The 25,644-nt window shown below is 27.8% G+C and overlaps 1 protein-coding gene across 1 annotated transcript in view; it reads left to right on the top strand.

Moving 5' to 3' along the window:
* Window positions 1–25,644, top strand: part of LOC107454354 (Semaphorin 5c) — a 67,167-nt gene that overhangs the window by 18,135 nt on the left and 23,388 nt on the right. The window contains exon 2 of the mRNA XM_016071526.4: window positions 17,140–17,326. Coding sequence (XP_015927012.1) covers window positions 17,242–17,326 — 85 coding nt within the window. The 5' untranslated portion in view covers window positions 17,140–17,241. The remainder of the gene's footprint in view (window positions 1–17,139; window positions 17,327–25,644) is intronic.

Raw genomic sequence — 25,644 nt, 5'->3', positions numbered from 1 at the left:
GATAAGTGTTTTTTTTAAATCATTGTACGAATGAAACATTAAATTAACATTAATTTAAAAAACATTATTCATTGAAGGCCTGTATTCTTACTTAATGCTAACATAACTAACTCCTGTATACTAACTTAAAATAATTTTCATTTTTATACTAAAATCATGGTAGCTTCTCACCAAGACATTTCATTCTAAGACATTAGCCGTTTTACAAAAAAAAAAAAAAAAAAAAAAANAAAAAAAAAAAAAAAAAAAAAAAAAAAAAAAAAAAACAATAATTTCAAAGAAAGAAAACGTCAAAATTTTAGAAATTTTTTTCTTCTCACATCGGTTAAAACCATTAATTTGAAATTGCAACGCTTTGTATCAAGATTCATTTACAATTTACTCAAATGATATATTTAAAATAAAATATTACATGGTATTAATAATAGCTAATTGGCTGTTAGTTATTTAAAATAATAATGAAATTAGGACATTTTGTAACCAGACTATATTAAGCCATTAAAAAGTGTAAAAAAAAAAGATTTTTAGAATATTCTTTGAATGAATGGTAAAACTGTATATGAGCATGATATTTAACTATTACAATAAGTAACAATATTAATAATTATTGAGCAGAGATAAAAAGAAACAGGAATTATTAAAAAAAAATTATTACAACTTCAAGAGTAAAAACTGCATTTGAAATAATTTAATTTTATAATTTCTGAAAAATAAGTTTAGATGACATTTACATTTTTTAATTCATAATAAATATTTTTATTTATTTGTTTTTGAAACTAAAACTCTCAAATAAAGGAGAAATTTGCTTCACTTTCAGAATCGTTAGCACTTTTGTAATCATATTTTTAGATTTTATCTAATTATGATTAGTATTTCTGAAAATATCATGTTTAATAAGATAATCTGATTAGTTTATCTGTATTGATGATAACTAATCAAAAAATGGCTTTTCAAAATCCTTATTGTTTTTTTTCCCTCGTGATATTACTTTTCAAGTGAATAAAAATTTCCAATATTTTAGCCTCTTATTTGTTACCTAGTTAATATGATAAAACTAGCTTTATTAGATTAGTTAGATTTATTAGATTTAGTCTTGATAATAAGATGAAACTAGCTTCATTGTTATACAGAACATTTCATGTTAAAACTGGCAAAAAAAATTAATTCTCAAAAATTCCGTTTTGATTTTAATTTCTCTAAAAAATAAAAGAAGAATATCTTATTTATCGAATTTAACATCATAATTGAATTAGGGCTTATTGTCTTAAGTGTTTATATAGTTTAATGATTTTTTTTTAAAAATTAAATTTGTATAATTTTTAAAAATTTATGATTTATTAGTTTCTATTGAATATCAAGTTTTTACATTTTGTAGAATCATATAGAAACTCCCGTAAATAAATCTTCAGCTACACCAAGAATGATATTTTATTTTAAAGAAGAAAAAAAATATTTATTGCTAGCATCTGTTATTAATTTTTCACCAAGGTTGTTCTACCATTTTAAATCCGATATTATATAGATTATTATTAAAAAGAATTATCTCCATTTTAAAATTATATTTTTCAATCTTTCCTTTTATCAGATCAATCAATTCTTTTTCCGTTATTGACGAAGTTATTGATCTTATTATAACAATAAACTATACGCTTAAGCGATTCGTAATTTTTACTAATAGGTTTCTTAGCGTTTTGTCTTCAGAATATATTTCCCTCTTCCTTATCGAAATAAATCATAGGACATTCATAATTTTACGTGACTCAGAAGGCTGTTATTTTCCACCAGCTAAGCTTTTTACGAGTGCTTAAAGGCATCCAATTTTTTTCTGACACCATTTTCTTTTATTTTCCTTTTTGAACCCTTCCTGGTTGTTATTTTTTGTGTAATCCTTTGTGTGGCTTTTTATTTCTTAACCCCGAATGGTGCCCCAAAGCAGGGTAAGGCAGGGCATATTAAAAATCTTTTTCTGGTGTTATATGACTCCTTATAATGTATGATGAAGAGGGAAAAATGGGGGGAAATTATTCGCCTCTAATGCAGCAATTGTTACTTTTTTACGATTGTCGATATATCTTAACTTCACAACAAATGTGCTTTTATTCTGTAAGCCTTTGTAAAATAAAACAATAAAATTCTGAGTTTATTTCAAATAATGCATTTTCTGTTCATTTTTCCCCCATCTAATATGTAATTCAATTAACCCTCATACTTATGTAATTGACTTAGTTTTACTAAATATCTACATCCTGAAAAATTATGCATGAATTGTGTCTAATTCTACATTTAAATGAGGTAAACTGATAATGGAAAAAAAAAAAAAAAAAAAAAAAAAAAAAAAAAAAAAAAAAAAAAAAAAAAAAAAAAAAAAAAACAGTATTGAAAGCGTGCTGAGAAAAATATCGTTTTCTAAAAAGAATCAGTATTTTTTACTTATTTATGTTTTTCCCTTCAAATTATTTCTTTGAAATGTACCAACTATGATTTGTACAATTTTTATAGTTTTTTAATAACAGATTCTAAAATGGAATATAATTAAAATAATTTTAATATCGTGCAACAAACAAATATGCTTTTATTCCGAGAGCCTTTGTAAAATTAAACATTAAAATTCTGAGTTTATTTTAAATAATGCATTTTCTGTTTTTTATTATTTTTATTTTTTGTCTAATATATTTCAATTGGGTATAATATGAAAAAAAAAAAAACTTCGATTTAGTAGGAACAACATATGACGCAATGCTAAACGAATGGAATTTAGTTGTTGTTTATTTAGTTATTGTTATTAGTAGTTGTTGTTATTTGTTTTAGTTGTTGTTGTTTATTTAGTTGTATTTAGTTTCAATAACTTTTCTTTATNTGTTTTTTATTTTTTTAATTTTTTGTCGAATACGAGTATATTTCAATTAACCCTCACACTTTATGTAATTGACTTAGTTTTACTAAATATCTACTCTCTACACTCCCCCAAAAAAATGAGGCATGAATTGTGCCTAATTCCACATTTAACTAAAAGAAACCAATAGTGAAAAAAAAAAAACATTATGAAAGCGTGCTGAGAAAAATATCGTTTTCTAAAAAGAATTATCACATCAGCTAAGTATTTAAATAAATTGCGCAGAATTCCTTTTTTTCTTTTTCTTTTTTAAATTTATTTTTAACTTGTGGAAACGTATTTTTTGAAATGAGAAATATATAATTATACGGTTTTTCATAATAAAACGGTCTTTGTTGAATTTCATATTAGGTTTAGAATTTTTATAAATTGACAGTGTATATAAAAATATCGTCTGAATAAAATTAACATTTGCATTACTTTTTCTTTGTTATGATTTGGCCATAAATGAATAAATTTCAACATAAATTAATTTCATTAGAATATCCAACTTATTATGCTATATTATGTTATTTGTTATATATATTTCTAGACTATTATGAAGTTTGGGAACATTTTCTTTTAAGAAAAAATATTTTTGGTTTGTAATTAATTATTTTTTCTGTTATTATTCGAATTATGACAAATTTAATTTATATTGAAATTTTATTATATAGAATAATTAATGTTTTTTCGTAGTAATAAAAATTATTAATTCGATGTGTATTAACTTTTAACGGATAACTTATTTATGTGATTAGATTTTTTTTTAAATTTTTATTTTTATACATTTCCTTTTAAAAAAATTAAACCTTGTCACACTTTATGACTCCAAAATGTTCTAACTAACAAAGTTATTTCTGTTTGATGTGAATATCAATAACTTTTTTTTTCTCATGTGTGTATGTCTGCATTTCTTATGAATTTCTTATTTTATTTAAGATGATTTATCTTTCATATCCATATCCATACTATCTAAAATTGCAATCTTTTAGCGATTAATCTATATTAGTTTGAATCAGATATATGTTATGAAATTATCGTTCATTTCATGAAAATTATTGATATTCTTATTGATAATTGAAATTTATTTTATTTTTAAAGGTATTAACTCTTTTATATTTATGATTTCAAATTAAGATTTAATTTGTATTTTTAATATCTCGAGGCCCTTTTATTGAGCGTATTTAGGGTATTTATATTATGTAATAGTTAAAATTTCAATACTTTTTCCTTTTTCATCTTGCAAACTCTTGACTAACTATGTAAACTCTAGATTCTAACTTTCAACCTCCTCCGAATAGGATAAACTGCTGAAATTATTTAATGTAAATCGAAAAATATTAAAATTATACAAGTTGTTTAGCAAGTTGTTGAACTTGTTATCTATATCTTTCTTTCATAAAACAAGCGAATTGGTAACTTGTTATAAAATCACCACTAAGTTGAAATTTGTGGAATACGAAACAACAGAAGTTTCATTTCAGTGAGTTCATTGGTCATTGCTGCTGGTGTAGAAAATTGTCTAGTAAATCACAGCTTCATCTTCAAATGGGCGTATCTTATTTTTTTCCCCCTCCACTTTATATGAAGATCATCAGCATCAGAAGAGTAGCAGAAGGGTGGTTGATTGCTTCAAGGTCGAGTTGAAGAGCTCTGGAAACAGAATAAGATAGCCAGATGTCGTGACTGCCCTGGCCGAACTTCTATCTAGACCTTTTTTAGAATAAAAATGAAAATATTACTCGTGTATCGAAATTTGAGACGATGGAAACCATATTTCAAGCTTGTGTTGTTTTTTTTAAATTTTATTTTATTTATTTAGTTTAAATAATCGGTGCTAGTGCTTTGAATTTTAGATATTTAGAACAATTTTTTTCGGCTTCAGAACCCTAAAGAATCAACCTTCTATCGTCTGAACCCCAACTTTATAAATAAATATTAAGGTAATTGTGAATGTTTCAACCTATAAAATATATAACATATTATATATCTACTTAAATATTTAAAATATTTAAGTAGAGGAATGAAGTTTTTTCATTTTTTTTATCATTTATAATCTTAAATTATGTTTTATGATTGGCAGTTAAATTTTCAGTCCTTGTGCTATGTCTTAAAAAATTTATTTTTATTTCATTGGCATTTTACTTGGAAGAAATTTCATGAATGCAACTGTTAGATCAAATAAATTAATGAATTATAGATTGAATCTCATAAGTTTCAAAACTCATCACTAGTTATAAAAGGTGCTAACTCGTGGAACCCCTTCCACGGAACTCTAGGGTTCTGCACAGCAGTTAGTCCTAGCCGTTCCTAAATGCTTCCTAGGCATTTGGGAACTGCTGATTTAGAAGTTTCTCGAAGTACCATCAGTTTTTGGTCAAACCTTTTTTTAGTTTTTATTTTTAAACTGTAAGGAGTCGTTCGCAAATGATGTCATACTTGGGGAGGAGGGTAACAAGTGTAAAACCGCACACATTGGTTGAAATCGAACCGATTTAACAGTGTTAAATTATTATCATTATACTCACAAGTGTCATTAAAGCACTCAGTGAAAGCTTAAAAATAAAATTTGCAAAATGATTTTATAACGTAAGTTTATGTAATTCAGTGTGACACTTTTTTAAAGGGAGAGGAAGGTTGAAAATATTGGAAGAAAAAGTGATATTTATGGACGGCCCCTTAAAGCCCCCTCTTAAAAAGGGAAAAAAATCTTCATTAAATAAAATTATTATAAGAAAGGAGAATATTTTAAAATTATCTGTCAAATGTTTCATAATTTACAAGTATTTTTTAATTATCATAAACACAAAACAAGATTTTCGTAATATTTGTATTAATAAACTCAAATCTTCAATTCTTTAATATAAAAATAATTTATTACTTTCGGGGGGGCTATAAAAAATTGCCTCTTTTTAACACTTGTGATGTTTACGGTAGGGATGCTTAATTAATTGTGGTAACAGCTGCTAGTGTGTCATTGTGGAATTAGGTAACAGATGCAGTGACAATAGGTATCTAATTTAGGTATATTGGTAAGAGCTAAAACCACCTGAATAAAGCAGAAATAAAGGTACAGAAATTTGTTATAGTCGCGTTTTTTTCTTTTCTTTTTGTTTAGACGTAGCTTGAAGTAGCGTTAATCGTCGTTTAAATATTGGTAATTGGTTAGATTAAAAAAATACCAATACTTAAGTTGTTTCTTGAATTAGAATTTCGAATAATTTATTTTGAAAGACAAAGGAAAAAAAAAACATAATACTCTCTGAGTTTCTAGATTAGAATTAAAGGTTAACTATGTATTAAAATAAGTCCAACAAATGCACTTTAACTTACCGTTTGGCTGTTTTAATCTTCTAAATTAAAATCTTGTTTGAACACTCGTATTCTTTCTTTTATTTTTACTTTGATCAAGACAGAGTGGGGACTTGACCCCGATGTTAAATTTGCTTTCTTTCATCCTAAGCATCCGCAACAAGATAAATTTAAATGGAGTACTGGTAAGAAGCCTACGTTATTTTCAGCCGATGTTTTAATGCCAATGTCGATGCTCTTTCGCCGATGAACCACAACTTTGTTCATCCAGACATGTTATTATGAATGAAATAAATCCTGTCAAGATCCTTAATGAATATCTTTTGGCAATGTGCTTGCTTTTTGCAGTTAAAAATAAATATTTATTTCCACTAATTATTAAAAGAAGTTGATTAAATAATAATAGTAGTTTTTTAATAGATGGAATCCAATTAATTTAACAAAATTAAAATTATAAATCATTCATTTAATATCAAATAAAGAATTTACAAATAGCTATCTTTGGGCTTCTTTTTGATCAGAAATCGGCGATGACATCAACAATGTTAAATCCTATTGGGATCTTAGTTATTTTCATAGTGATGTTTTATTGTATTAAGACTGTTTTAAAAAAATAGGCAATGAGACGATTTCTCTAAACTATTATAAAAGGGACACAATTTCGTTATGTTTGTCTGGTATTAAAATTTATTATGAGAATTCAGTGGAATTCAGAATTAAAATTCAATGGCCACAGTATAAATTAAAAAATTTCTAATTATAAATGTTGCATTAAGGTACAATAATGAAAATATCACAGCACTTCTTTTTAGTGTGTTCTTCCGCGAGTTTAATGCACAGCAGCTATTTACTTCTGAAAAGAGTCTTATCCAATATAATGATCTAACTCTTTGATTAAATTTACATCTGAATGGCAGATTTATCCAATATAATGATCTAACTCTTTGATTAACTTTACATCTGAATGGCAGATTTTATGGATTTCATAGTTAGGATGTGATCTCTTTTTATAAATGGATTTATAGCTCACGATCTAATTTTTAAAATTAATATTTTTAATCTTAAATATTCAAAATGAAAACGAGCATTTGATTGTTGTGGAACTATTGAACTTTAAATTTTGTGTATTGAAGCACTAGGATACATTTTTACAGGTTTAAAAAAAAAAATCAAAAAAAAATCAAAGTTGACTTTTTTACATCCGAACGGACTTCATGGCTTCATGGAATAGCTTCAGGCCAGGTTCTTAAATTCAAAATTTCGATGTGTTAAAGTTGTATGTGATTGTTTTTTTTATTTTATTTTTTTTGTAAGTTGGATTACGACATGCTGTTAACATTTCGAAATGATATTTATTTTTGTTGAAATATAACATGTTGTTATACGACCCAAAAACAGAAATAATTGGCAACCTCTAATTTTTATCATTATTCTCACTAATAATCTAGTACCACTAATAATCTAATTGTTATCACTAATAATTATTACTCGAGGAAATTTCTTTTTTGAATTCATTGAATAAAAAACTATAAACTGTTTTACTTAGATAAAACCTTTTCTGTATTTCAGATTTTTAATAGCTATTTTTGTCTATTTTTAAGATTTTACGCCCAACTAAATGCCTTTTTCAATTAATATTTGTTTTTTAATCTGAATTTCAGTTGTCGAGAATTTTGTAAAGGGCAAGGCCAATAATTTGCCGTTAAATGTCATGTTGTCGATGCTATCGACGCCTTGGGTGGTACGGGTGTTATATGGGATATCGAAGTAAATTAAGAAGAAAAAAAAACCTCAACTGCATTTCAAATATGGGTTTCATTAGTCATGTAATAATATTACTGCTTCCCGCTTAACTTGCACACTCCCGATGCAATTGTTAGACTCACCTAATAGTTTGTAGAACATAATGTATTATTAGTCAGCAGTTGTACCATTAAGTTCTGCGTCATCTGTGACTTTCACTGTATTTCCCCCTCCCCTCCCAGGAAATAAAGTATTCCGCAAATAATATTTTTTTCTGAATTTCTATATTGTATTCCGATTTTGTACTTATTGAGAAATAGAGATACACGTATTTGATCTAATATTATATCCCGCGTTTTTGAGATCCGGCGTATAATTGTTAAAGAAAGCGATTCAATTTTAAATCATTTTATTTTCATACTTTTTGTGTGATCATGTTTTTCTTTCTTCCGTTTCATTTTTATTCCACCGGAAATTAAATAAGCTGACAGTTAATTTGTACATTTGAAAAGAAACAAGGTACAGTGCACAAAATAAGCGGACCACCCTGAAAGGACTCAATCTTAATGGCTCGAGGGTGACCTCATATATGCTAATAAGAAGTGCCACCGATATTTTTAAGTTAACGAAATTAGACACAAAAGCTTACTTTCTCTGAATAAACGTATCTTTTTTTTTTATTGTTTCGGATTTCTGACCCCCAAAATAGAGAGGGTAGCCACAATTTGGGAAATATGGTCCCAATAACTTGGTCAAGAGAGCGGTCCGAAGTTTGGACCTTTTAATGTAAGAATGTAATTTTATATGGCAAAAAATAAAATTTGAGCGTAATCGGTTGAATAGATCCTGAGAAATTGAATTCCAAAAAATTCAGATATTTAAAATTCGATTTCTCAGGAACTGTTCGACCGATTTCGCTCAACTTTTATATTTTGCCATGTAAAATTATATTCTTTAAAATGATGCAAAAAGTTGTTCTCCTTTCAATTTAAGAAGTGTTTTTTGACCATTTTTAAAAAAAATAATATATACTAAAAGTTACTTTTTGCATAATAAATATATACTAAAAGTTACTTTTTGCATCTTTCGATGAGCGAATTTTATAATTGTGTGCAAACAGATTGCCACCCCCAACATCGTGGGGTCAAAAATCCGAATCGGGCGAAAAAAAAGGTATGTTTATTCCGAGTAAGTAGGTTTTTGTGTCTGATTTCGTGTGGTCGGATTTTTTTTCTTTCCGCATTATAAATATAATGTGGACCACTTCTTTTTTTTTTTTTTTTTTTTTTTTTTTTTTTTTTTTTTTTTTTTTGCCTGTGCTTTACTAACAAAACTTTTTACTTATTGCTTTTTGAGTTCTTTTAAACGTATATAATAGATAATTGAAGAAAAAAAGTATTTGTTTAATTTCGAAAATTTTGCTGTTCTTTAACACTGCCTAATGAAGTCATTTTGACTGCTTTAAATTTCAATTAGAAAAACAATGATGTACATAATGACACGATTTCTTAGAATTTTGTGACTTTTTGTACGACATATAATTTTTTTATTGTTAATATTTACTAATAACTTGTTATATAACTGTAAATAATATAAAAAGTGTTAAAAATATAAAAAATGTTAAAAATTAATTTTAAACGAATTTATTTACGCATTCACAATCGAGTCATTTTGACTGCTTTTGGGCAACATAGGTATATACTAATTTGCCGTCTTTCTAGTGTTAAGTGAATTGCGCATTTTCAATTAGTAAGGCCTCACAGTTCATACAACTCAGTTCATGACGCAGCCGAAATTCACTTATTCCTCTATATTTGATAAATTTATTCTTTCTTCTATTTGACTAATGAGTAATTGTTCACAATTTTTTTTTTAAGGTTATTTCTGTTTTATCTGAAATGCTAATAATAATTATTATACGATTATGAATTAGTTCTCTCTGATTGGTAATATAATATATTTTATTTGTCTTCGAGATTTTATCTTTTTTTGTTCTTTTCGTTTCTACTTTTCTGGTTTGAAGTATTTTTATGCATTCCTTTTTCAATTTAGATATAAATATTAAAAATATTTCAATTTTAAAAACTAATTAAAAAACATAAAATACTAATAATCATTCATTCAAAAATACTTATTTCATTATTTCACTATTTTAAAATAAAAGAAAACTGTACTAACAAAGTCTAAAATACCGCGCTCTGTTTCAGTCATTCTAATAAAGCTGGACTTTATTTCGTATCTTTATACTGAAATTTGATAAATATAGAGATACGAAATCCATCTATGTTTATATTAAAAAATATATTAATGTTCCTTTTTATTCTTCTATAGCTAATATTATATTTAAAAAGTTAGTAACTTGTTTTCCCTCGAAAAAAATATTTTCTCCTATAAGGCAAATAATAATTCAAAAACATATAAGTAGCAATTTTTCGGATTCATTAGACCAGTGGTCGGCGAAGTGCGGCTCCAGAGCGCATGTGGCTCTTTGGCTCCTTAAGTGCTCTGGCGCAAATATCCACGGAAGGCGCAATAATATTTCCATTAAAAATAAAAAATTTAGTAAGAAAAAAATTACATCTTATTTTGATAAATTAAAATTCTTCTATAAATCGAGAACATGGATAACTTTTTGTTTAAGTTAAAAGATAGATAGGTATATTGTTGTAAAAATACGTAACGAACATCGAATTTAATTTTATTAGTTTTCGTAAACACAAACCATGTACAAGCTACCGGCTGAAATTGTTCGTATGTTTTCGGGGTACTCCGGTGTGATACAAAGGTACCACAAGCATGCGTGCATACTTTTTCTAAAGTAGTGGGGGTACAAATTTACTTAAAATTAAAAACAACAACATGCAAACCTGACTTACTCAAACTTTCCAAGGAGATGCAAGCACATTGTTCGCATTAATAAATATTTATTAAGTATGAAATTTAGTTTTAATTAGTGTACTACTTATTTAGTGTAATAAAAGTTTACTAAACAAGCAGATTTGGCTCCCAATTTTTTAAAAAATTGTTGTAATGTTCATATTTGGCTCCTTGGCTAATAAGTTTGCCGACCACTGCATTAGACAATAATAAGACCAATGAGTAAACTGTTATGTTTTCATATATTCACATTATATAATAATTTCGTAATTTCTCAAATGCCATTTCTTTATTTGACAAATTACTTGTCCCAACTTCTGTACTTTAAAAATAGATTTTGTATTACGAAAATTGCTACTCGTTTCAATAAAAATAAAATTCTACTGAAACATTCCACGAATATCTTCTATATGAATCTTAAAAAGCAACTCTTCGGTATTTCTAGAATGTATTATCAACTCTCTTGAATTTATGTATTTAGAAGCATTTACAAATAGAAAAACAGCGAGATTGTTTTTATCTTCAATCCATCTCCAACAGCTCCAAGAGATAGATAAAGAATATAACGAGTGACAGATGTTGGCAAACGTCTTGACCAACTCTGCCTGCTGACTGAATATGGCGCCGGTCCCTAAGGATCTCCTCTCCCCCCCCTCTCTAGTATTCAGCTGTATTGCATATGTCAAATTGCCACCCTCTTTACAAAATGGGCTAGGGGGTTCTCCACTCTTCCGTGTCTTCCAATTTCTATTTTTCCCTTTATGTTCCAAACAGAACCGTGGAGGTGTGTTAAATATAAAAGATGCGCCGAACTGTTCTGTGAAAGGATGGAAATGGCACGTTTAGAGAGAAAAAAGTGCTAAATTTCCTGTTCGTGACAAATTTAAACCATTGATGCCCCCCCCACAAGACGTTTTTCTCCTTTTAAAACGGAAGTTTAGCGCTTTCCGGCTCTAAAAAACCCTTAACCTGAAGTTTCAGAATAATTTTTGAAAAATTTAAAATCCTGTTTTTAGTTCACATCCAAATTTTTATTGTTCTACTAAAAGAAAATAACCTGCCTGTTGGTTCGTTAGAAGTTTCCATTTGAGTTTTAAAAACAGAAGTTTCGCGGTTTCTAGCTCTAAAAATACCGTATAGTAAAGTTTCATAATTTTTAAATAACTGAAAATCCTATTGTTATTTTACGTCAAGATTTTTATTGTTCTAAAAAAAAATTAAGTTCGTGTTGGTTTCTTGGAAATTTTTATTTCAAGTTTTGATTGATGCTGGTAACATGCATTAAATAAATGGCACGAAGACGAAATGTGGGTATACCAAACCAAATCAAGTGTGAGTATTTCATGTAACTTATAAATCTAATTACTTTAACTCATTTAGTTATTAATGCGTTTACAAAAGCTAAGAAAATTGTGTTTACTTTTGCTTTCTTTAAGTTATAAATATTTTGGTGTAAGTGAAATTATTTTTATATGCGTCAGACTTTTTTCTATTAATGTGGTATTATAGAGCCGAAATGTTAAGTTCACCCAGATTAGTATATTTTTTAAATTACATTTAACATAAATCCCATATTTTGGAGAAACGGCTGTAATTTCAACAACTGTAAAGAATATGAAAACCTCTTTCATTTTTCTGGGGTATATTTTTTAATAGTAATTTTAGTATAATAAGACAGCAAATAAATTTAAAATTATAGGTATGAATACTTCCCTTGAATTATCTGATCAACTTAAATTTCCGTGCAAAATGATTACCATGTATATATTTAAGTAACTTTCTATTTCTATTATAAGCTTTCACTAATAGTAATATGTGGTCCAAATTACACTGGTTATAATCCTAAATTCCCAGAAAATAACTATAATTTTGGCAAGTGTGAAAAAAAATATAAAAGCCTCTTAAAATGAAATAAATAATTTTAGTACAATAAGACAGCGAATTCTCATGTAGTAACGGAACTAACAATAATTTCTGTGTAAATCGATTATGGTAAAATCGCTGGAGCATGCAATATCATTTCTATATCTAATATGATCTTAAAAGAAGACTGAATTTATGGAGGATACGCTCTGTTGATTTCAGAATTGCTGATGTCAATATCCTGTGATTGCAGCTCTGCACTTTTTTTTTATATTTCTTCTTTCAGAACTATTACATTAGAACAATGTCTTTTAAAATCAAACTTTCGACTTGGGTGTTCTGAAGTATCTTTTACAGTTTTTTAGAACTTTTTTAAATTGCTAAGTTTGAAAATGTTGAAACATTAAAAAAAAAAAAAAAAAAAAAAAAAAAAAAAAAAAAAAAAAAAANAAAAAAAAAAAAAAAGAAGGTTGCTTTGTTATTCTATACTTTTATTGGTGCAGAAAAGAAATAAATTTTCGAAATTCGCTGTATTTATTTAAATAATCTTTATTTTATCTTTTTTTTTGTACCGGTTTTTGATTTCAGTAAAAAATCTCGCAAACCTTCAATCATCAAAATAGTCAATTTTTGTGGGATGTCGGAATATATTATAAAACCTTTTTTACATGAATATTTTGATATCGAACTGTATTGAATAATATTTTTAAAAAAACTTTTAACCTTATCATTAAAGAACTGAATTATTATTTTTAGCTTTCCTTAGTTATTAAGATGATATCTCTTAAACTATTTACTGTATAAATCTGAAATTTCATCCCGGAATTCAATTTATATTATCTGAATCTATAAATTAGATGTAACAAATTTAAATATTTTAAAAATATTTAAATTTAAACTGTCATCTCTACCTGTAGATTAAAAAATAAACTCCAAAATATGCGTACATTGTTTATAATAATTAGCTTATTTTTAAATTTTATTTCTTATTATCTTTATAAGTTTAAAATTAAAATGTTTATTAGGTACTTATGCATTATACCGTCGTCCATTTTTGTCAAAACTGAAAATAAATTTTGAAATTGTTTAAATTTAAATATCTCATTTTTTGGATTTCATTTTCCCCACAAAATTTTATTTGTATTTTTTCAATTTTTTTATCATCAATTATTATATTAAAATAAATTCGAAAGATTAAAAAATAACAATGGCGCGATGTTGGCGAAAATGGTCGACGGTATAACACGTACTACCGTTCGTGAAGAAAATGGCTGCATATTATTTTTTCAACTTAAAATTTACCATTAGACTGTCCAAATAGTGTAAATTTTTATTTTATAACCGTCGTTAAACAGCCGACCCAATTTTTCGGATTTACAACTGCTAATGTTCAGCTCCGTAGCTTTATAATTTTGAACACAATCTAGAAGACAAGGGTACTCCTGGATCAAATATTGGGAGAAATTTGCCTTCGTGGTGGACTTCTTGATGGAACTAATACGCATTTGCGTTACATGGGGAGGAAAACCACAAAACCTGCGTTACGTGGTTAGCCTAACGGCGAGGGTTCTCTAATCCATGATCCGTCTACCATTGAGGATATTATACGTCAGCACTGTGGTCGGTGCAAGCCGAATGCGGAATTCGTATCGACCAGCCATCGCTGGGATTCGAACCCGGTTTATCTCATTGGAAGGCGAACACTCTATCCCCTGAGCCATCCCGGCTTACATAGTGGAAATTGTAGACAGCCCTACCTCGGAGCCAAAAGTTTCTCAAATAGAAAAATCGGTGCAAATCTATTACATCGGAGCGGGCTATAAAGTAACCAATAAAAAATAAATAAAAAACAGTAAATTAAACTGGTTTTTCTTCTATTTTTTATTTTTTTTTGCTTGAATAAATAGAAAGTAAACAAAAAAAGTTCTGTAATAAGGAATTAATAAATAAATAAATAAAGTAGCCGAATTCATCTAATGAATAAGTACCAAAACATAAAGTGTTGAAAGAAAATGTGATTTTTCTTTCCCCTAAAGTCGCAATATTCTTTGAAATCTTTCTTCTTTTTTTTTTTTGACCCATTCTCGTCTGCACAAAAATCGTTTCTTCCTTACATGAAATAACGTTCCATCCTTCATCTAGTAGACAATGTTCTTTCCACGTTTCGCCTATTTAATTACTAATACCGTTGACAGAAATCGACCGCCATTTCTTCGTATACTATCCACACATTACACTGAATAATAAAGAAGAAAAAAAAACACCATAAATAAAAACAAAACGCTCATTAGCGTCGAGATTGTGCTATAACTTCTCCAGTAACAACCCTGTTGAAACCTCAATGATAATGTATCGAATGGTGGAGAAGTGAATTCCCTTATTTCGTCGTCTATAATTACCTAACTATCTTGAAATTATATTTTTATCCTTATACCCCTGAGAAGAGACTCTTTCATATCTTTTATTTTTATGCACAGCTGTTTTGTACGGCCCCCTTGCTGATAGCACTCAAAAATAGGGCTTCTTTTAAATGTTGACTTTCTACATGTCTGAGTTAAATGTTATAAAAGGCAGTTATTGAGTTGTGGTGCTGAAATCTTTATTACGCCACCTACTATTTATGTTTGCACCACAGAACACCTTGGTGAGGCACTCTCTTCATTACTTCACTCAACTAACTCCTTCGTCTGATTTCCCTTCACTCCCTCACCCTCCACAAGCCTTCCTTTGTACTTTATTATTTTTTTTTAATTGTGGGCTGTGTTCTTGCAGTCTTGGTTATTCTTACAAAAAATATCCCCTACTTTATTTTAAATATAAATCTATGTTGAAATATCTCAATGATATCTTTTTACAAATTTTTAGTTAATTTTTTGTACTATATTTAATTTTCATGAATTAAAGAATTTTTATTTTTATCTCTCCTAAAAATAAAATAAAATTTACAATGGCATTTTTATCAAGAACTCCCCCCCCCCACCTTTTTTTTTAAACTGTATCAGTGACGTATCGGGAACCGTTTTTTTTTTTTTTTTTTTCTTGAATGGATGAGTAGCACTTTTAAGTAAGTCCAAAATGGTAGTAGTCTCACGTGATGCAGGAATGGAAGATAATTTGAAAGAGAAATGTTGGGAAATAATCTTAAAAAGATGGATATATAATTTCAAAATGATCTACCTCAAGCGAAACTATTAAACGCATCATTTCAGGCAGTTAAATGTGAGTTCAGATTTTCAAATAAACAATGAAAAAAAGATTGCTGCTACTGTTTTAAAACGTACCTCTAAGTTTTTTTTTTTTTTTTACTAAGAAGAGTTTTTAAGTTTTTGCACATCGATTAAAAGAATCGATTAAAAAAATCAAAATTATTTAATATGCATGCTGTCTTACAGATGAATCATATTTTTAAAAAATTCAGCTTGTGTATTGCCGATTTTCTTTGTACGTACATATTTTTCTTTATCTCTTTTATTTTTTATTTTAGTATTTTTTTTTCAATAATCATCTTTATAATAATTATATTCAATTCTGTAGTGGCTTAAATTAACATCCAAAAAGGGCTGCTTTACTTTATTAGTAGTTTATTCATTTTTTAACCTTGTTTTCTAAATTAATCAATAAATCAGAACTAGCTAATGACTTATTAAGAACTGAGTCAGTAAAATTTATGTTCTAATTTATTAGACTTAAAATAGAAATGAATAATTTTTGTGTATTTATTTGCGTAGAAATAAATAATTTTTGTGTATTTATTTGCGAGTAAGGAAGTCTCTGAAGTTTTGCACATTCATTAAACGAATACTAAATTTTACCCTTTCCACCTGCAGTTTGTCTCCATCTCAAGTCAAAATGTTCGTAAATCAGTCGGTAACCTTCTTGAGAAATCAGAAAAATTCCTTTGTTGGTAGTTGCCTTTTTAAAAGGAAAGCCTTCGCCCTTATTATGCAACAGACAAAAAGTCAAGCTGTCTGCTGATTGCATGCTAAACGCGATTCTTCCAAAATACCTTGTTTTACCTTAAGTTTCTTTGCAGCAATTCATTCGCGGAAGGTAATTTTAGTTTGCTTTTCCTTATATATATAAACTATGTTCTACTGGAATAGAACCATATGTTATAAGCTATGGTTAAAGTTATTGTGCCTGTATGACTTTATAAAGACTATATTTATATTGTAATAGTGTTAAAATACAATCTCTTTTAGCCAATTAACAATTAAAAAGAAAAAGATTTTTTTTAAAGTATTTTTTAATTGTCAGGAAATACTATATACTACTTCAAAATTAAAGACGAAATTAAATATTGAGGCAAATATGTATTTAATTACTTTGTTTTTATCTTTGGTATCCTTTTCTTTTTTTTACGTATAAGGTTAGTTAGAAATGAACGCTAATAAGTTTTTACTCTTAAGATATAAAAATCTTACAATTGAAATAAGGTGTTAATTCTAATTACCTTTCTTCTTTTTTAGACTCACTTAAATCAAAGGGCAGAGTTTTAAAAAAGGACAAGATGGAAAAACGAAGGTGACGAACTTGGAATATAAGATTGTATTTTTTTTAAAGGGATAGTCATGTTTTGTATCATCACTTTAATATTCTCTTTACTTCTGCGTTGTTCTGTCTGCAGTGACGATTTTAGAACGACTAATTACGAAGGTAAGCTAAAAGTTCTGTATTGATTATATGTAATTAGTATTTTATTTAACGCTAACTCTAATTTGTTTAAAACAAGGGAAATATAGAATTAGTAAAACAAGGTTGAATGTATGTTCAAAAAGTAATACACATTAACCACACCTAAATAGTTAAGTATTAAAAATAAAACCACAATATATGCATATAAATTTTTTATTTTACTTATAAAGGAAAAAAATTCAGAATTTTCAGTAAGAGATTCTGAAATTTTTAATTTAGATTAACATGATTTTTGCAGGTTTTTAAGAAAAACAAAGTAATTATCAATTTCGAGTTAAGGTGAAAAATCAACTCTGAAAATGTAAAAAATCTGTGTTTTTATTTTATTTACTTTTTTATTTTAATTTTAGTGGTAACAAATTTACCATAATTATTTTTTTTAAACTTTTTACTGGTTTTAATAATTGCACACCCCATTTTTCCGATTGTTTAAAAAATTTTAATTAAAAAGTAATATATTTTAAATAAGGTTAATATTTATAGATTCTTCTTATATTTGTGTCTATTTATATTAATACATTCGAATAGACCTAGATGGAGTAAATTGACAGAGACAGCCTTGGTCGGTAATCGGCTGTGGTGCCTAAGAAGAAGAAGAATATTTATCAGCATTAATAATTTTCGATCACTTAAAGTTTTTTAAATCATTTGAAATGATTTTTTGACACCTCTAATATTAATCTAACGAAATTTTTTTAGTTAACTCCTTTAATATTTGTATTTAATTCTAAGAATTATCTGAAAAAAATAAAAAAGGAATATATTTTTGTGTTATGCTCAATACGTTATTAGTGTTTTTTCTTTGAAGTTTATAATAATGGATGTAATAATAAAAGTAAACAATCCAGTTGCCATGCAGCTGAAATATCTTATGATAATGGCTCTATAGTCGCTACGCTGTATGAGACATTTTAAGTATTTAAACAAATAATCCGACTATTTGCAGAAACTATTATCAGAATGTCGAAATAAGTTTATTTTCCTCGAACTAATGCTTTTATTTAATGAGCTTCAATTCTAAGACGTCTTCCCAAGGTGGAAATCCCACATCGGATTGACCCAAGTAGCTATTATCTTTTGAAAATCCAAACAAGTTATATATGTTCGTGGTTCTGAACAAGAATGCAACATCTCTTCACGCTTTTCGTAATAGAAAGTGTGGAAAGAAGAAAGGAGATAACCATTCATTGAATATGTTGCTTATTTCAATTAAACATCAGAACTTTGGTCCAGATCGATAAAATAAATTGATCAGTCTGGATTCTCTGAGTGACGCAGAAAAATGTTATCTCGTAATCTCATATAATCCTTTATTGAATGATTCCCATGAGGCTCTTGGTTATTTCTTGGGATTTCTTTTATTTAAAATATGAATGGAACGTCATTGCTGAGTCAACCATTATCTTCGTTAAGACTTAATGAGAAGTCGTGCGGAAATATCTTATTAAATGCTACTAAGAAATGACTGCATTTCTAATGAGGCACCATTTTGTTATTAAAGATAGTATATTAAGAATCCGACGTGTGATTTGTATATAAATATATTCTGACATAGAATGGATGCTAAAAATTTTGAATAGGAACAAAATTATATATATGTATATTTTTTTACTGAATTTCTGCCATTTTTAATGGCCTAGTATTCTATCGGAGATTAAGTATACAAATTGCATAAAACTTGAGCTTACAAAGCTGCGAAGCAAGTTTATTAAAATATTTGTCAATTAAATTGGAAGTCTGGAATATGCTTTCGCGTGCAAGAAAGAACTCAAGTGCAGAAACGTAGGTTTTGGTTTAATGGTTTGGTTTTATCTATAATCTTCACATATCATTGTCCTTTGTTAAAAAAGGAAAATAATACGTGGTGGGCGAAATAAATTTAAGATACTTTCCTTTTCAGACTTCAGGCGTGCATAAATTAATATCTTAAAACATACACCAACCTAAATAAAGAAAAGAAAGAATCCCTTACCATTATTCAAATGCAGATTTTAAACGAAAAAAAAAATTATCGCGAGTTCTTGAATTCGAATTTGTCATGGAGCATTTAGTTTTCCAATGTCAAACTCATTTTGGGAACAGCTAATCATATATCCAATATAAAATACAATATGAATAAATTGACGAATCCCGTTACGATGCTAACTTAAGTAAAGGATGAAATGATATTGATTACTTTGCCAAAGGCAGTAAGTGCAATTTGCATTGCTTATTTTCTTCGGCAAATCGATTTTTCAAAGGAGTGGCTGTGAGAATCGATCCTATGCTAGATCTACTTAGAGTACCTGAGTGATGATGATTTAACGGGGAAAAAAAATACAAAATATATATCCATCTAAAAAAAAGTCATGTGCTTACGTATCGTTTCGCATTCATTCAGACGATGAAATTGTCTTTTCGTAATGAACGGTTTCATGTTTCTAATACATCATCTGCGAAAGGGAGGGAAAAAATATCGATTGCTCTGACTTGCATGTATATATTTTTTATTACACATTTATTTAATGCTATTGTCTTTGTTATCAAAACTGATATTCATAAATAGTTTGTATGAATTTCTAAAAAAAATAATGGGACCCTTCAAATAATAAGTAAGCATTTTTTTTTTTTTTGGCAATTGCTAACTTCCGGCTCCCCCTTATCAGCAAAAATAAGCAAATCATCAAAATTCTCCCATGCTTGAGTGAGAAAATCACACCCCTGTTTTTTTTATTATTTTATTTATTTTTTTAGTAATTTCACTTTCACTACAGCAATCTAATTTTAGGATTACATTCAAATAAAAGATATAATTTAGCATAAAACAAAATTAACGTTTAAATTCATTTTGCAAAATTTTGAGTTTTTATTTATTGATTTATTTTGTTTATAATTCTTGACCTCTGAGACTTTTTGAATAAATTTTTTTCTGGTGTTTTCTTTCTCCAAATTCAACTTTTTTCCCCTTCCAAATCTGGAATTTTTTATTACATTTTTAATTTTGCTTTTTAAATTTTTTTTTGTAAAATAAGGATAGTTCAATGTTTTACGTAAGCATTTCTCACACCCATTCTCTCTCCTAGTCGTCATTAATAAGCAAATCGCAAATCCCTTTCTCCGAGTCAGGTGCTTACGCAATAAATGTACTAGTTTACTACAATGAGTAAGCGGATATTATCGGATATTTAAAATAAATAATATTCTGAATATTTTTTTAATTATGTTTATAACTGATTATTTGTTTGTCATAGTTATGTAACATAAACTGATAAAAAAAGTTTAGGAGACACTGCACTGTTAATTCCACGTATAGTAACATCCCCCGACAAGTTAGTCTTAATCTTTGTCGTTCTTAAATTCAATAAAATACTATGTAAACAAAGATAATTAAAGTTAAAAAATGATTAAGTCTAACGAAAAATGCCCATTTTGTTCAAATAGCGAAAAATGCTCTGCATTCTGAAATTGTTCCTAATGCTTCTAAAATAATTTGTGAAGTTGTGATCAGAAATAACTTAGAAATAATATTAGTTTCATAAATTCTGAATGCATTTCTTAGTAAAAGTATTTCTAATTTATGTTACTTGATTTTTTGACTTTCATTTAAGTAATTTATTATTTCGTTTTCAATTATAGATTTTGCTAATTTAGAAAAACCCAAAGCTCTAATCGATGATCTCTAAGCTCGACTAAGCTCGATGCAAGGAGTTTAAAATGCTCCGATACTGCAGCAAATCTTTCATTCATTATGGAGAATCTTCGATTACACTTGTTAGCTGATAATAGTCTTTTTACCTACCTCTACATTTGATATGTCTTTATTAGTAATCGTTATCGAGATCTTGATTTACAATGATGATCTTTTTTTTTTTCTAATTTTTTTTTATAAGAAGATTGTTGACCTTTTTTTTTTAAAAAGTTCCCTTAGTCTGCTCTAAAGTTTAATATAATTTGGCAATTATATCAGTTTCATGCAATATCAATGCTGAATGTCTGTATAAACCCATTAATTTAAGTTATAAAATTAAATCGTCTTGGATTGTAATTCATATATTTTTTTTTTAATTAAGAAAGAAAAAACACATTTTAAAAAATAGATTGCAATAGCTCTTACGATTAATTCTTGCAATACCATCTATAACTCTACATGAATGTTGCATAAGCCATGCAGCGCCACCTGTAGTTAAGAGGGCTCCCTCAACATTCACTCACGGAACGGCTACGGGGACAGAGCTCATTAAGATGTTCCAGCTCTAATTATTTTTTATTGTCATTTAAGTGTTTTTTGTCATAAGAAAAGCTTTAAACGCCACCCTAGACTGCTTTGAAGCTTCATCGACACTCCCCGTCTATAACATGAATTATTCAACTTTTTCTTGAAATGCAAATATTTTTTTTATTCAAATAGTAGTTACCTTGCGCTAATAGTTAAAATAAGCAAATAAAATGTACTTAGTAAGCCCAAATGAATAGAGGTTTACAAAGCTTTCGAAGTTCGATTAATTACACGAATGTTTTTGAAGCCGCCGGCTAAGGGGATAGAACGTTCGCCTTCCAATTAAGTGAACCGGGCTCGTATCCCAGCAATGGCTGGTCGATTCGAATTCTGCATTCAGCTTGCACCGACCACAGTGCTGAAGTAAAGTATCCTCAGTGGTAGACGAATTATGGGTTAAAGTCCCCTTGCCTTCAGGCTAACCGTGTGAGTTTTTGTGGTTTTCCTCTCCATGTAACGCAAATGTGGGTTCCATCAAAAAGTCCTCCACGATGGCAAATTTCTCCTACTATTTGATCCAGGAGTTCCCGTGTCTTCTGGTTTGGGTTCAAAATTACAAGGCTACAGAGTTGAACATTAGTAATCGTAAACCCAAAAAGTTGTGTCAGCTGTTCAACGATGGTTTGAAAGTTTAAAAAAAAAGAATGTTGTTGGAAAATAAGTATAGTAGAGCTTACTCCAAATCAGCTTCTGCTTTAAAAACATGATTGTTTGTGATTACTAAGATGTTTTTTTAATATTTATTTTTTTCATTTTTCAACCGTAACAGATAATTATTGTTATTAGTATTAAATATGCAATCAGGTAAATTAAATATTTCCTGAAAGGCAGTGAGAGAACTGAAAATAGAACATAATTCTATACCCTCCATATAATTGTCAAACCTCTCTCATTCAAAGCATGCACTAGTTGCTTCGATTTACATTTCGTTTAAATATCTCATTTCAATCCATAATGTCTCGTAGCGAAGATGATTTAAATAATCTGTCGGTAAAAAATCTTTGCAATCTTAGAAATCTACTTGAACTACCTGTCTGCATCTTCTTCGCGGAAATAGACTCTTTAATTGTTAGTCCACCTTGCTCGAAGTCGTGTCGCTAGATGCTGAACCAACGTAATTGCTCTTTTAAATGATATAAACCTTTTTCTAATGGTTTTGGTAAGGCTGTGATTAAATTCCGGTTTTTTTTCTTTAGAAGAATAATAAATTTTAAGATTTGTTCGGTAGGTTGCAATTGAAGATTTGAGATTTCAGTCTAGATTTCAGCGCAGCTCATTATTTATTAATGGTAATAAAAACGTATTCAACGTTAATCACAACTGCTTTGGTATTTATTTCTTTAAAGTGCAAAATAAAGTTTTCTTTTCAAGTTCGTTTGAGAAAATTTTAATGGCTTTATTAAACAAAAGTGTGTTTTTTAGGATTAAGAATACTTCGTAAACTATGCAATAAATTGTGCATAGTTGTGTGAAGAAATCGGTTATGAAATTAAATAAATTCGCAGGAAATTATTTACCTGCATCATTGTTCTTTAATTTTTTATGATGGGAGTTTATAATCAAACGTTAATAGGAATGAAATTACTTTTTCCCTACCATTTGGTAGGAAATTGTAGAGAAAAGGTCATTTTTATAATAATGAAATTAGCATCTTGCATCTTGAGGTATTTCGTTTTCTTACTAATACAAAGCATTTGCTTATAAATTCAAAATGATTATTACTATTAGCAATAATACTAACTTTACTCATCGTTTTTTTTTCTTCTTTTTTTTTATCTCTTCACATTTTTTCAGAACACTTTTTATCAATATCGATTTTTGCTCAAGTTTTACTGCTATTACTTGATATTTGTAACTTCTAACTATTTTTTATAATCATTATTTTAGTTGCAGTGATTTTTTTTAAAATTTTATTTTAATTGTTAAATATTTATTTAATTTTCCTAAAACTTCGATTGTTCACCAATTAATTTTAATTAAATATTAGCGTTAAATCCATTATATTATCTCGACACATTGCATCGCCTAATTAAGATGTGGCTTTTTTAAATTATTTATTTATTTCCTTTAAAATAAAAAGATATGTTTACCTTTTTTACGACTAATGTTTGATACAAAATTGAATCAAAATAGTTTTACAAACAACAGCTAAGCGGATATTACTATTAAGAACGATATTTAACGGGATTTTTTTTATTATTATAATAGTAATAATAAAATTGGAGTTGATTGAAGTTTATGAGCGGTATTCTACCACCAGTACAAATGATATTGATTTGTAATTTTTTTTTTAATTTCTAATTTATATTTTTTATATTTAGTTTAATTTGTTGCAATACCTCCTACGTAAATAACATTTTCTATTTTATAATTGTGGTGCTAATAGAATATAGCAAGTTACTATTGTTTGATGGAAATCTTTCAATCAAAAAAATTATAAACATGTTTTTTAATTGCACAACCGGGCAATTACATGCCTACGCCTCAACGTCAAGGCTAAGGGTGTAGTAAGACTTGTTAGTTTGTACCCCCTCCCCCCGTCATCTGCATATGAAGCTGAATACCGAACGATTTTATAAAGTTTTAGCTATAGTTAGTGGGCGAAATTGTTTTTATCTCTGAAATTCGTGAAGAATTCTTGTTACATTTTGAAACTACCAAAAATCAAGCATTTAGTTTTAGTAACGTTGCTGCCTTTATTTATTTACCATAAGGCTTGGTTAAATTGTTAATTGTTTGTAGAATTCTATTAAATAAAATTAAAATTGCATTAAAAAAGAAATGTTCTTTGGTTATTGCTACTAGATTATTTACTTGAAAAGGAAATACATGCTCTCATCATTTTAAGACGTGGCAATTATCTAATTTTGGCTTGTCATTGGCTTTAAGATTTCGTTTTATTTCTGACAAATTATGGAATTGGTTTAGGCGAATTATATGTCCTGTTTATTATTTTACGGTAAGTAGTAACGATTATATATCTGGCAGGAACAAACATATAATTAAATATTCTTACCAAAAAAATTTTTTTTCCAAGAGCTATGATCTTTTAGTAGATTTTTGTAATCCATTATTTTGTGGACAATTTCATTCAACAACGTTTTTATAACGTTGTTATTTGAAGAAGATTTTACTAATGAAAAAAAATCTCATAATATTTAGTTCTTATTTTAGGTGAATTTTATATTTTAGAATTACTTTTATTTCCAATGAACTACGAAAGCCATTTTTTTTTTTAATATTTCATTAATATGAAAATTACTATAATAAGTGGATACAGTATTAGCAACTATATAAAACTGAGATAAGAAAACTATTTTTCAAAAACTATTTTTCCACATTATCATTATTCTTATCAAATTATTATAATCCCTGAATACCGATAAAGATTTATAGCAGCTACGAAAAACTTACAGGCTGCGAAAATTATTTTCCAAAAAATATTTTTCCTCATTATTATTATTATTAAAATTATTATAATCCCTGAATATACAGATAAAAACTGATACTAGCATACGAGCCAAGAAACAATATTAAAAAATATTTTTAAAAAATGAGTCGCGAAAATTCTTTTTCGTTAAATATTTATCCGCATTATTATTACTAGTATCAAAATTACTATAATACTTGAATACTGATTAAAACTTATAGCAGCTACAAAAAACATAGCAGTTGCGAAAATTATTTTCCAAAAAATGTTTTTCCGCATTATTTTAATAACTGGATGTTATTAGTACTAGCAAGTAAAATAAAATTAACAATTATTTTTTATTAAAAATACTCTCTTATCATAATTATTTGCTAGCTAAATAAAAAAACTATACCATGATCAACAACTCCGAATTACGTTATACCTCACACGGATGTATGTCTGTCTAACTTTTCTCTTTAATTACTCCATTTCACTGTCTCACGTGACTTTTTTTATTTATTTACCAATAATCACGAGAAGACTGTAAAATACGAGAATGTTCAAGGATAGAACCAGAAAATAAAAATTCTGTTTATTTTGGGTCTGTCTCTC

The sequence above is a fragment of the Parasteatoda tepidariorum genome, chromosome 3, assembly GCF_043381705.1.
Source record: "Parasteatoda tepidariorum isolate YZ-2023 chromosome 3, CAS_Ptep_4.0, whole genome shotgun sequence".
Lineage (NCBI taxonomy): Eukaryota > Metazoa > Arthropoda > Arachnida > Araneae > Theridiidae > Parasteatoda > Parasteatoda tepidariorum.
The sequence above is the reverse complement of the archived record's forward strand: the minus strand, read 5'-3'. Positions and strand labels throughout refer to the sequence as shown.